Source organism: Acomys russatus, chromosome 19, assembly GCF_903995435.1.
Source record: "Acomys russatus chromosome 19, mAcoRus1.1, whole genome shotgun sequence".
Lineage (NCBI taxonomy): Eukaryota > Metazoa > Chordata > Mammalia > Rodentia > Muridae > Acomys > Acomys russatus.
This window is the reverse complement of record NC_067155.1, coordinates 8,077,673-8,091,256: the sequence shown is the minus strand read 5'-3', so window position 1 is coordinate 8,091,256 and position 13,584 is coordinate 8,077,673. Positions and strand designations below refer to the sequence as shown.

General features: G+C 47.8%; 1 protein-coding gene across 1 annotated transcript in view; it reads right to left on the bottom strand.

Annotated features, from left to right (window-relative positions):
• Positions 1 to 7,854: 7,854 nt before the first annotated feature.
• Positions 7,855 to 13,584, bottom strand: part of Nlrp5 (NLR family pyrin domain containing 5) — a 42,163-nt gene continuing 36,433 nt past the window's right edge. The window contains exon 13 of the mRNA XM_051161847.1: positions 7,855 to 7,987. Within this exon, the coding sequence (XP_051017804.1) occupies positions 7,855 to 7,987 (133 nt within the window). The remainder of the gene's footprint in view (positions 7,988 to 13,584) is intronic.

Sequence of the window (13,584 nt, the reverse complement as noted above, 5' to 3'; positions counted from 1 at the left end):
ACTGACATGGGAGAGAAGGAAAGAGCCCCCCTCACCCTCTTCCCATGCCTGTCTGTGTGCAGTGTGCATCTAGGATCATTGTGCCCTGGAGGATGTTTTGAGGGAATATTGCTATGTGGAGAAAACTGTATCCTGTGCTCAAATACCTTGGGAACATGCCAGATTCAAGTTTTTTAAACACACAGATCAGGGCCTGGCACGTTTTGCGATGCCAAGTTACCCTCCCCCTATCCTTGCACCTCTTGGAAGACTTGAAAATGGCACACCTCTCCCTAAACCTAGCTAGTGCCATGCAGCCACATTCTCTTTAGAGCAGGCTGTATGGGGTGAGATGCTGCTGTCCAGTGATGAAGGAGACCTTGGGAGAAGGATGAAGAACAGGAGCAGCAACAGCTGAGATACAGCATTCAGTGTTTTCTGAACTCGTTTGGTCATGCAACTTTGCACACTCATAGAGCATCTTGGGGCTGGTGTGCTAAATTCCATCACCACGTGATGCCGGAACCTGGCCCGTCAGCACCATGGACAGAGAAGCCCTGCCCTAGGTCTCCTCCTATGGGGCCCCCAGCTCAGTCCACAGGCATCCTAGTCTCTTACCCATCTTATCCCCCACTATGGGAACAGCGTTCCGAATTCCAGCTAAGGAAACAGAAGTTAGTGGAGGCCAAGTGCCGTGCCTAGGTTTGCTCAGTCAATGAATAGCAGATATTAACCACTAGACCCTTAAGTCCATATACTATGTTTCATTGAAACCAGCCCACAGAGTGAATTGACTTAAAAATTCACTTACTGATTGTGTGCAGAGAACAACTTGCAGGAGTCATTTCTCCATGTCCGCCATTTGGATTCTGGGCATCACACTCAGTTAATCAGGCTTGGAGGCAGGTGCTTTTACCCACTGAGCCATCTCATCCACCCATATAGATGATTTGATTAATATAATTATTTGGGCTGATGGGAGCTATGCTGGGAGAATTTGGACAAAGAAGTGGTGCTTGGTCACAGTTGGATACTTGGAGGAAATGCTACCAAGTCCCTCCTATAGTAGCTTTCAGAGTCCTTAATGTACCATCTGTTGCCATACATAGTACAAAAACAGGGATTATTTTTTAAGTTAGCGTAGAAAATTAAAATATGTATTCATTTTTTGAGACATGTGTCACATAGTGCTGGCTAACCTGGAACCCGGTGTGTGGTTAAAGGTGACCTTCAACTGCTTCCCCTGCCTCCGCCTCCCAGTGCTGAGACTGCAGATAGGAGTTGCCTCACCCAGCTAAAGACAATGTGTTTCTGGGGCCAGAAGATGGCTCAGTGGTTAAAAGCACCTTCCTGCTCTGCAGAGGACCTGGGTTCAGTTCCCAGCACTCCCAATTGCTTGTAACTCCAGCTCCTGGGTATCTGATACCCTATTGTGGTCTCTGAAGCCATGCTCATGAATGCACGTGCACACACACACGCACACATGCACATACAAACACATGCATATGCGCACACACTTATGCACACGTGCGCGCGCACACACACAATTTTAAATGTTTCACAATGACAAATATATTTATACTTTGCTCGTCTGTCCTTCCCCTTCCTCCTCCCTTCCTTCTACCCCTCTCATCAGTTCCTGTGGTTCTGCAATAGTCCCTTTCTGCTTTTCATGGTATGCATTCACAGAAACACAGCTGGTTTCTGCTTAGTGGAAAATGCACACTCAAGGGTTTACAGAATCGCCTTTTCAGGGCCAGTGAAAACTCGGGTGTGTGTGTGTGTGTGAAAGTGTTTGCCACGCAAGCCTGGCAACGTGAGTTTACTCCCTGGGATTTACAAGGTGGGACGAGCACTGCCTCCTAAACAGTGTCTGCTGACCCCCACATGTGTGCTATGGCACACACGTGTCTGTGCCCATCCCTACACGCCCACACGCAGTAACAAAATTACCCTTTCAGTATGAGCATGCCTTACATGCCATCCTTCATCTGCACATCTATCAGTCATCTATGGTTAATATGTTGTCTCTCATCAACATATGAACTACATATCTCCAACTACATTACCCCACTTTGTTGTCCCTCCTGCTCCCATTACTAGGGCTCTAACCCAGGGCCTGTGCACATGAGGCAAGCACTCTGCCATTGAACCAGATCCTCAGTCACCGCTTACGTCATCTTCTATCTTTATCATCATCTACGTCTCCATCAACTATGCACTTATGTATGCTCATCTAGAGGGGCCAGTACACATCTCAAATTCCCCCCATCCTTTCTTTCCATCTCTTTACCCTCTATCTCCCCCTCCATCCGTCCCCCTTCCCGCATTTACCCTCCCCCCTTCCCCATCCCAACCTGGCCTCAGACCCACTTACATAGCTGAGGGTAACCTTGAACTTCTGTTCATCCTGCCTGCACCCTCCAGAGTTCTGGGATCACAAGCACATTCCACCAAGATGGGACTTAAGTGGCACCAGGGATAGACTCCAGAGCTTCACGCATGCTAGGCAAGTACTCTTCCAACTAAACCAGTGGTTTCTTTTGATGGCACCCAGACATTTCACGGTGTGGATTTAAGGTGTTCAGTTAATTCTTGGTGGACGCACAGTCAGTTTGTTTCTGGCTCCCTGCTGCTTACCAATGATACTGCAGGAATCCATGCCCATGGATGGCGTGTGTGTGTGTGTGTGTGTGTGTGTGTGTGTGTGTGTGTGTGCATGCGTGTGTTTGCTTGATTCTGACAGATAAAGCTATTTCACTCCTGAGAGATAAAACTAATTTACTGGACCCTTCAGCAGTGCACATAGTGGCTGTTCACCCCCACCCTCCACCTTCTCTAGTTATTTTTTTAAAAATATTTTATTTAATTTTAATTTATGTGCATTGGTGTGAGGGTGTCAGATCTTGGAGTTACAGAAAGTTGTGAGCTGCCATGCGGTTGCTGGGAATTGAACCTGGGTCCTTTGGAAGAGCAGGCAGTGCTCTTAACCACTGAGCCATCTCTTTAGCCCCCTTCTCTAGTTATTATGGTGGATTTTGCCTGAGATTTTTCCTGGTTCTAGGAGGAAGAGTCTAATGTACACCAGCTATGTGCTTGGACCACTGTAGATTCTCTGTTCCTTAACAGATGGAGAAAGTGGGCTTAGAGAATCCAGAGACTTTAGAGGCTTTTGAGGTGGCACTGTAAAGCTAGCCTCTGCTAACAGGTTTTTTTCCCCATATCTAAAAACCCGACTGGGGCCCAGGTTGGTAAAGGTGCCTGTCTCCACACCTGACAATTCCAGTGTTCCATCTCCAGGCCCTGCATGGTGGAAGGAGAGAGCTCATGAACAAAACTACTACTCTCACTTTCTTTTCCTTCCTTCCGTTCTCTGGATCTCTGTGTCTGTGTGTCTGTTTCTGTCTCTCTCTTTGTTCAAGACAGGGTTTCTCTGTGAAGCCCTGTCTGTCCTGGAACTCTCTCTGTAGACCAGGCTGGCCGCGAACTCACAGAGATCTGAGTGCCTCTATGTGGCTAGTGTTCCCCCAACCCTAATAAACCTCAAAGATGTTTGAAAATAGTCCTGCCTACATATTGTTTAATAAACCCCAAAGATGTTTGGAAAAAAAAAAAAAAAAAAAAAAAGCCCTGCTTACATATTGTTTATCACAAAGCCAGCCCTTCCCAGAGAGGTAGTCTATCTTTACACAATAGAATATTGCATCAAAGGGAGTGAAAACACGATACAACTGATAACAAAGGACAGCCTTGCAAAGGACAGACAATCCTAAAGGGCTGTTACAGCCCCATGACAGAATCAGAAATGAGCAGATCCCTCAGGGCACAGACTGTGTCTGAATCAGTATTTTGCAAGGTTAAAGGGAGAGCCGTTGGGTGCTACTGTATTTCCACTACGGCCCAGGCTAGGGAGATTGTGGCCCCAGCAACATCTAGTGACTATTCTGGTTGCTTCTTCTGGGGTAGGCAAGTCTTTCTGGCACGTGTTCTGTTGAAGCCAGGCACGCTCTCCTGCATCCCAATGTATAGGAAGTCCCTTAACGGAGAAGTAAGAAGGCCCAGTGTCAGGTTACAAACGAGAACTTTCCCCCTCAACCTCCCGAGACATGGCGCTCTACTGCCCCCTAGTGTGCAATGAGAGAACATCAAGAGCTCAAAAGCATATGGGGGTCTAAAGGGAACCAGGCATGCTCTACTCAAGGACTCTGAGAATGCTGCAGGAAACTTCTCAGTGGCTTTAGCCTGCAGAAACCTACAGAGATAAGAAGGCAGAGACAAGAAAAGTAACCTAACCTTAGATTTACAGTAAAATACAGAGAATGGGGTACGGAGAGAGATGCAATTGCACTGACACCCGTCGCCCCCTGCCCCCCCCCCCCCCCCCGCCCCGATTCCAGAATCCTCCGTGGCTCTCCCTTTGTAAAGAGCAAATGTGAAAAACAGGAAGTCGACATTCGGGGGCCTAATCTGAGTATGACTTCCAATCAGTTGCCTGAGAACCGCCAACATTTCAGAGTTCATTTTTTTTGCTGTCATGAGGGGGAGCCCCTGTGAGGGTGGTTTTGGTTTCCAAGCCTCAGCAGGTAGCCAGAGGCCAGCAGCCTGAGCTTCTGGGATCTCTTGCTGACCCCTCCCTGCTCTCTACAGACAGGGGCGGAAGCAGCTTGAATGCTGGAACCCCATGAGCCACTGTGACTCACAATTGGGATTCGAACTCAGGTCCGCTAGAAGAGCAGCCGGTGATCTTAACCACTGAGCCATCTTTGTAGCCCCTGAAGGTTATTTTGGCATCTGCCCCTGTAGCTGTAAGGCTGGGAGAGTGCAGATGTCTACCTGTCCAGATGATATCCATCTGCTGGGGATCACGTGGAACAATCACTACCCCATTCTATACTTTCGGAGAGAGAGTGTGTGTGTGTTTTAATATACCCCATGCATTCCAGGCTGGCCTTGAACAACACAAGGCTTAGGCTGACACGATCTGATTATTCTGCCCTCCCTGCTGGACGCTGAGATGACCGGACTATGCTACTACTGCTGCCTAATAAGCATTCATATCCGACACAAGCATTTGCGGTGCCTGTGGACCCTGTATCTGTATGTCAGATGGTCGAAGTGGCCAACAGTGTTCTGAAGGATTGACACTTCCCTAGCCTGTGTGTGTGTGTGTGTGGGGGCTACTATGGCCCCTTCTGTCCCCACATCCTCTTCATAGGTCATGCCACATTGGCCAGACGTCTCGGTGTTGCATAGTGTTAGGTCTCCCAGGATGTGAGAGGCATTCTTGCAAAGAAACCTCAAATAGGGACCATGCTAATGACAGCAGCACAGAATAACTGATTACTCCTGGTGAAACTTTTTAATATTCACGTGTGACTGGACGCGGAACGTGTCGTGGCGCTCGTGGAGACCAGAGGATAATCCGAGGACTCAGCTCTCCCTTTCTCTTATGGGAGCCTTAGGGATCTGACTCAGGTTGCCAGTCTTTGTGACAAGTACCTGTACCCATTGGGCCACCTTATGCAGCGCTCCCAAGACATGAGCTTTCATTCTCATTAGAAGGGGTTGGTAAGGGAGTCAGGCCAGTTGCTTGATACACACACACATACATATACATACATACATACATACATACATATATATATATATATATATATATATATATATATATACTTTTAAAAAATTTCAAGATAAGGTCTCATTATGTAGGCTCTGTTGTTCTGGAACTCACTTCATAGACCAGGCTGGCTGACCTTGAACTCACAGGTCCCACCTGCCTCTGCCTCCAAAGTACTGAGATTAAAGGCGTGTGCCACTACACTGGGCGACTTTTACGCTTTTACAAGGAACGCTTCTAGAACGTTGTCAGGCTTCGGAAGTGCTATTTGCATTATGGGGCTACCAAAAAAAAAAAAAAAAAAAAAAAAAAAACAGTTTGGAGCACATGGAAGAGGCAGAAAAAGCTTCCCCCATGCTGCAGGCGTGGCAAAGGGCACCCAGGAGTTGACTTACTGGGTTTGAGTGATGGCTTTCTCACCTACTCCATGGGAATGCTCAGGCATCCGGGCCTCAAATTGTTACAGATAGGGAGAAGCTACTTATTTTATTATTTTTAAAAGATTTATTATGTATACAACACTCTGCCTGCATGTGTGCTTGGCCGCCAGAAGAGGGCACCAGACCTCATTGTAGATGGTTGTGAGCCACCCTGTGGTTGCTGGGAATTGAACTCAGGACCTCTGGAAGAGCAGTCAGTGCTCTTAACCACTGAACCATCTCTCCAGCTCCTCCCCAGCCCTCTTAAAGTATTTTTGTTCTATATCCCTGGTAACAAGGAGCTATCAAAATAGACTTAAATCTAGCCAATGGGTACGAGGCAACTTGCGGGAGAACGTGTTCCTGCATGCCAGCCAGTGGCTGCTCTTGGCTTTGGAACATCAGCCAATTGGACAAAGAATCACGGATGAACACTAACGGTAACCAGCCTCATTTGAGTGTGTCAGGATGACACCCAGCAGCTCACATCTGTGGCAGGGCATGTCTGTGACACTGACAATCAAGCTCATGCTGTGTGTCTGGCTCACACATCTGAGTGACGGTCTCACCACCCTCAACAAGTACTTCGAGCAGCACCTGTGGTGTCTGAAAATGGAGGCCAAGATGGGAGGCCTTCGATCCTCTACCTCAGCTTCGAATGTGTGTATGTAGGGGGCTAGGGGGCAGAGGACAACCTCAGCGAACCTCAGTTGCTGTCCGCCTATATATATACGTATATGTTTATATACGTATATATATGTGTATATATATGTATGTATGTATATATTGAGACACAATATCTCATTGCTCTGGAATTCGTCAAATGGGCTAGGCTGGCCAGCTAGTAAGCCCCTTGGGATTCTGTCTCCTCCTTGTGATGGTTAGTGTTATCAAGTTGACAGAACCTGAAATCGCCTGGCATCCAGCCTCTTGGGACTGTATTAATGATAAATTAGAGTCTGTGTGCCCATCAGTTCTCGGCCTGGCACAAGGATTACCTGGGAAGAGGAAAACTCAGTTGGGCAAATCTATGGGACACTTATCTTGACTGGTGGCTGATGTAGAAAGGCCCAGCCTACTGTGGGTAGTGACACCCCTAAGGCATGTGGTCCTGGCTGTATAAGAAATCAAACTGAACACGCCATGGAGACCAAGCCAGTAAAAGCATTTCTCCATGGCTTTTGCTCCAGTTCCCACCTCCAGGTTCCAGCCCTGACTTTCCTTAGTCATGGGGTCTGTGAAATAGGAGCATTAAGTCAAACAAACCCTTCTCCCCAAGTTGATTCTGGTCACTGTTTTATCAAGTCAACAGAGAGCTAGCTACACATGGCAGGTGGGAAGAGTCACCCACTCTAGGGGGTACCATTCCCTGATGGTGTGAACGGGCAAACGGAACTCAGCAGCGGGGTGTATTCATCTCTATTTTCCGAGTGCAGATGTGATCCAGACATGCTTTCCCTTCTTCCCTCTTCTTGAACCACTAGCCCAAACCAACCATTTCTCACTTCAGGTGATTTTTGTCCGAGTATGTTATTTCTCCATCTCCCAGTGCTGGGATTACAAGCATATGCCAACACACCTGGTGTTTCGCATATATTCTGTGTCTCAGAAGTCAGGTCCTCAGTCTTCTGTGATGAGCCCTTTACCAACTGAGCCATCTCCCCATCCGATCGATGCCTTTGCATCATATACCCCTGCTGATTACCACCATCACCACCAGATGCTCTTTCAAATGCTATGTGTTTATTTTATTCTGGCTACATCCTCCAAGGTGAGACAGACTTTTCAGATGCTGGGGCCCATAGAACCTCTCCTGAAGGGGAGCGGGGACTCATATCTTCAACTTTTCCACCAGTAACGGTCCTCTTCATCAAAGGAGTACCAGTCGCCAACGATGACCATATGGGGCTTAGAAAACTGCACTTCTTCCAGTTGCCTTCTCACCTCGGCATAGTACTGCTGTTTCCACAGGCTGGGAAGAGAGGGGGCTATCTTTGACATCTCCCTTTCTCAGATGTCCTGGAAGGCAGATCAAGGACCTACAAACCTATTTGAGAACTCTCAGTGACAGTAGTACATCCTCTGTAGATTAAAAGGGCTGGGGGAGGTGCTTCCAAGGCCATGGCCCTAAAGGAAGAGGGAGGGAGCATCACCTTTCTTTGGGGATGTGGCCACTGGGGGGCACGCCCTAGTGGTTGACCCCATACCCATGTGCATATGAGCGGCACTAGTTGGAGGCAGTGGGTTATTAAATTAATAATAAAAAAAAATAGGACAAAGTTGGGGGAGAGACATGTTGGAAGATCATGAGAAGATCTGGAGGGAAGTAGTGTCATGAAAAGACTATATGGATGTTTTTCAACAATAAACAATTTTTTTTAAAAGGACAAAGGAGATAGCTCAGTAAAAAGGATGAGAGAGATAGCTCACTTTATGGAGGACTTGCCATGCAAGCATGAGGGGCTGCTTTCAACCCCCATTGAAAAGCCAGGCTTCGAAGCTGGAGAGACAATGCAGTCAAGAGCACTGGTTGCTCTTCCAGAGGACTTGGTTTTGATTCCCAGCACCTACATGGCAGTTCACAACCATTTGTAACTCCAGTCCCCGAAGGTCTGATGCCCTCCTTTTGGCCTCCATGGGCATTAGAAACAAGTGGTATATAGACATACATTCAGGCAAACATTCATACGTATAAAATAAAGACAAATATATATATATATCTAAAATAGAGACTAAACAAACCAAAATCCAATATGGGCCAGGCATGGTCTCAGACATCTTCAGTCCTGCAGGTGGATCTCTGTGAGCTCGAGGCCAGCCTGAATGGAGGCCAGGCAGGGCTACACAGCGAGACCCTGTCTCAAACCCAAACCAACATCCTAAATGCCAAGATGAATAACCGTTCTGGGACCTCTTACCAGAGGTTAACCCTTTGGCCTCCACATGCACAGGCACACATAGGCACATGAACTGTAGATGCACATGCTCTCACACACACGAACCCACATGTGTAAAAGTCCTAAAATGCACAGAAATCTGTTTGAGGCACAGCGATGGACAAAGTCAAGGCAAAGTCCCTGTTGAGGAAAAGAGTATGCAAGCATTTAAATAGCTGCAGAGAATTCCCATTTTGCTTGTGAAAGATCAGTTGGCAAAAATCCAAGTTTGATGGGAGCAGTAGTGAACCAAGCCTGTGGATGTGCTCTAGTGAGGGGGGGGAGGGAGAGAGAAGAGGAAGAGAGAGGTGGGCAAAGGGAGGGAGGGAGGGAGAGAGAGAGAGAGAGAGAGAGAGAGAGAGAGAGAGAGAGAGAGAGAGAGAGAGAGAGAGAGAGAGAGAAGGAGGGAGACACAGACACAGAGGGAGAGAGGGAGGGAGGAAGGAAGAAAGAGGGATGGAGAAAAAGGGAGAGAGGGGAAGAGGGAAAAAGAGAGGGGAAGAGGGAAATGGAGAGAGAGAGAGGAGGGAGAGAAGGAAAAAGAGGGAGAAAAATAAAAAGGGGGAGAGGAAGATAGAGGATAGAGAGGGAAAGAGAGAGAAAGGGAGGAAGGAAGAGGGAAGAGGGAAGAGGGGGAGGGGGAGGGAGAGAGAGAGGGAGACAGAGAGGGAGGGGGAGAGAGGGAGGGGAAGAGAGAGAAGGGGAGGAAGAGAGAGGGGGAGGGGAAGGGAGAGAGGGGGAGGGGAAGGGAGAGAGAGGGAGGGGGAGGGAGGGAGAGAGAGGGACGGAGGGAAAGAAAAAGAAGGGGAGGAAGAGAGCGGGGGAGGGAGAGAGAGGGAGGGGGAGGGAGGAAGGCAGAGGGGGGAGAGGAAGAGAGGGGGGGAGGGAGGGAGAGAGAGAGGGAGGGAAAGAGAAAGAAGGGGAGGGAGGGAGAGAGGGTGAGAGAGGGAGGGAAAGAGAAAGAAGGAGAGGAAGAGAGAGGGGGAGGGGGGAGGAAGAGAGAGGGGGAGGGGAAGAGAGAGGGAGGGGGAGGGGAAGAGAGAGGGAGGGAGAGGGGAGAGAGAGGGGAGGGAGGAGGGGGGAGGGAGGGAGGGAGAGGGGGAGGGGAAGAGAGAGGGGGAGGGGGAGGGAGAGGGGGAGGGGGAGGGAGAGGGAGGGGGAGGGGGAGGGGGGAGGGGGAGGGGGAGGGAAAGAGAAGAAGGGGAGGGAAGAGAGAGGGGGGGGGAGGGAGGGAGAGGAGAGGGGGGAGGGAAAGGGGGGAGGGAGGGAGGGAGGGGAAGAGAGAGAGGGGGAGGAAGAGAGAGAGAGAGAGAGAGAGAGGAGGAGAGAGGGAAGGAGAGAGGGAGAAAGTCAGAGAGGGAGGAAGAGGGAGAGCATGTACAGGTGGAGGCCAGAGTCCAGCGGTAAGTCTATCTATCTTCAATTTACCGAGGAGAGAAACTCAGCAAACTCCGAACTTGCTGACCAGCAGGCCGGCTGAGCAGTGAACTCCAGGATCTTCTAGTCTCTGCCTCCCTAGTGCTAGAGATTATAGGTGTGTGCACCACATTTGGGTTTCACATGGGTTCTAGGGACCAGAACTCAGGTCCTCAGGCTTGTGTGGGAAATACTTTACAGAAAGCTGTCTCCAGAAAACTGCACCAATTGCTAAGGCCATACTCACTACTGGTCTTGTCAAAGACTGCTGTGGCTTGTGGCCCATTTGACAGTTGGCTCTCTTAACCAACGTTTTGCCCTTTGGGCTTGTTTGAGCATGTACTTTGTGACATATTTATGTACAGATGGCCAACCTCACCCCAGCCAGAGTTTCCAATCCGCCATTCCCTCCTGCCTGCCTTCAGTGACACATTCCATCCAGAGTCACTCCTGGGCCTTTTGTGTTTATATTCATATGCTAAAAAAACGTAGAATGGATAAATCTCATGGCTATTATCCGGAGAAGTTATTCAACCAAGTCATTTCACCATCAGCCTCAGCTGGGCTGCCAGCCCTATCTTCTTCAGCCAAATTCTTTGTTATTTTTGGAGACTGGGTCTTATTATACAGCATTGCCTGGGCCAGAACATACTAGGTAGGCTAGCCTGGCCTCAAAATTGCAGTAATCCTCCTGTTTCTGCTTCTTAGAGCTGGCACCACCTTGCTTAGCACATCAGCCAAATTACTTTCTTGGACTTTAAGTATACTTGGACATGTAAACTGGCTCAGTAGATCCACCGTTGAGTAGAGAGTGGGGACTGACTTTCACATGAACTCTGGTGCCCCATTTTTGACCACGTCCCCTGGATGGGGAGGCCTGGTGGCACTCAGAGGAAGGATAGCAGGCTACCAAGAAGAGACTCGATACCCTATGAGCATATACAGGGGGAGGAGGTCCCTCTCAGTCACAGTCATATAGGGGAGGGGAGTAGGGGGAAAGCAGGAGGGAGGGAGGACTGGGAGGATACAAGGGATGGGATAACCATTGAGATGTAATATGAATAATTTAAGAAAATATTAAAAATAAAATAAAAGTTGCTATTTTATTGTTAAATGGAAAAAAAAAAAAAAACCCACCACTTGGTTGCCAAGCATAGCAATGTGAATTTTATCCCCAGGACCCACATGATGGAAAGAGAAAACTACTTCTGTAAGTTGCCCTCTGACCTCCCCATGTGCACTCCACACATGCACATAAATGTTTTTTTAAAAAATGCATGTGCGATAGCACCAGATAGATTTCCAAAGTGGCTGTACTAGTTTGCATTCCCACCAGCAATGAAGGAGTGTTCCTCTCTCCCCACATCCTCGCCAGCATGTGGTGTCACTTGAATTTTTGATCTTAGCCATTCTGATGGGTGTAAGATGGAATCTCAGAGTTGTTTTGATTTGCATTTCCCTGATGACTAAGGAGGTTGAGCATTCAAGACCCAGCTATTCCACTCCTTGGAATATACCCAGAAGATGCTCCAGCACACAACAAGAAAATTTGCTCAACCATGTTCATAGCAGCCTTATTCATAATAGCCAGAACATGGAAACAGCCTAAGTGTCCCTCAGTAGAAGAGTGGATAAAGAAACTGTGGTACATATATACTGTGGAATACTACTCAGCTATTAAAAACAAGGAATTCCCGAAATTTGTGGATAAATGGATGAGCTAGAAATGATCATAATGAGTGAGTTAACCCAGAAGCAGAAAGAATCAAAATGGTATATACTCACTTATATCTGCATACTAGCCCAAGGGGCATGTCCCACGAAAGCCTTCACTTACCAGGAAACTGGGACAGAGGGGAAGGCATCCTATTGGGACTCTAAATGAGAGACGCATGGAGAATAGCAAAATAAATGGATACAGAGGGTCCTAGAAACCTACAAGTAGAACAATATGATAGACAGATTTGGGCCCAGGGGTCCCGCTCAAACTAAGGCACCAGCCAAGGACAATACAGGAGGTAAACTTTAAACCCCTTCCCAGATCTAGCCAATGGTCAGAATATTCTCCACAGTTGAGTGGAGAGTGTGATGTGACTTTCTCACGTACTCTGGTGCCTCACATTTGACCATGTCCCCTGGAGGGGGAGACCTGGTGGCACTCAGAGGAAGGACAGCAGGTTGCCAAGAAGAGACTTGATACCCTATGAGAATATACAGGGGGAGGTAATCCCCTCAGGAACAGTCATAGGGGAGGGGAATAAGGGGAAAATGGGCGGGGGGGGGGAGGAATGGGAAGATACAAGGGATGGGATAAACATTGAGATGTAACAAGAATAAATTAATAAAAAGAAAAAAAATGCCTGTGCATGTGTCTGCATGTGTACATGTGCACCATGTCCATGCAGTGCTCACAGAGGCAAGAAGAGGGTATTGTAACACAAAAACTTGAGAGAGAGGCTGTTGTGCAACACCATGTGCATTCTGGGAACTGAACTCAGTTTCTCTGCCAAGAGCAGCAAATGCTTTCATTTAATAATTAGTGGAGGTGTTATTTATTGGAACACAGAAACTCATCAGTGGCTACATTAAATATTTAACATGCATGACAAACTTGTCTATTTTTAGTTGAGATGGGGTCTCTCTGTGGTCTATGCTGCCCTAGAACTCACTATGTAGTCAAAGATGTCCTCCCTGCCCCAAGATTTGTGGCAATCCTCTTGTCTCAGCCTCCCAAGGATTAGGATTATAGGTTGAATCATGTATGACACTTGGCAAAATTAACCGTATTAATCATTTTTTTCGGTGTGTAAGTGGCATTACACACATGCATACTGTAGTGCAACCACTGCCACCATTCATCTTCAGAACTATCCCATCTTCCCAAACTGAAAAAACCTGGAGACGTTAAACGTGAACTCTAAGTTTTCCTCTTCCTGCTACATTACTTTGGCAGTGCTAGGGATGGACACCAACCTTCTTTGTCTTATCCTTTAGCAAACTCTAGTCTTTCTGTCTTGATGAGTCTACCACCTAGGAACCTCATATGAACAGAGTTGCACAATATTAGTCTTTTGTGGCTGAAAATGCCACTGAAAACATGAATGTACAAATGTCTGTGTTTTTCTCTTTGTTGTGAGACAAGGTCTCACGGTGTAACCTTGGCTGTCCTGGAACACTGTCAGTGGTTCTCAACCTGTGGATCGAGACCCTCTTTCTT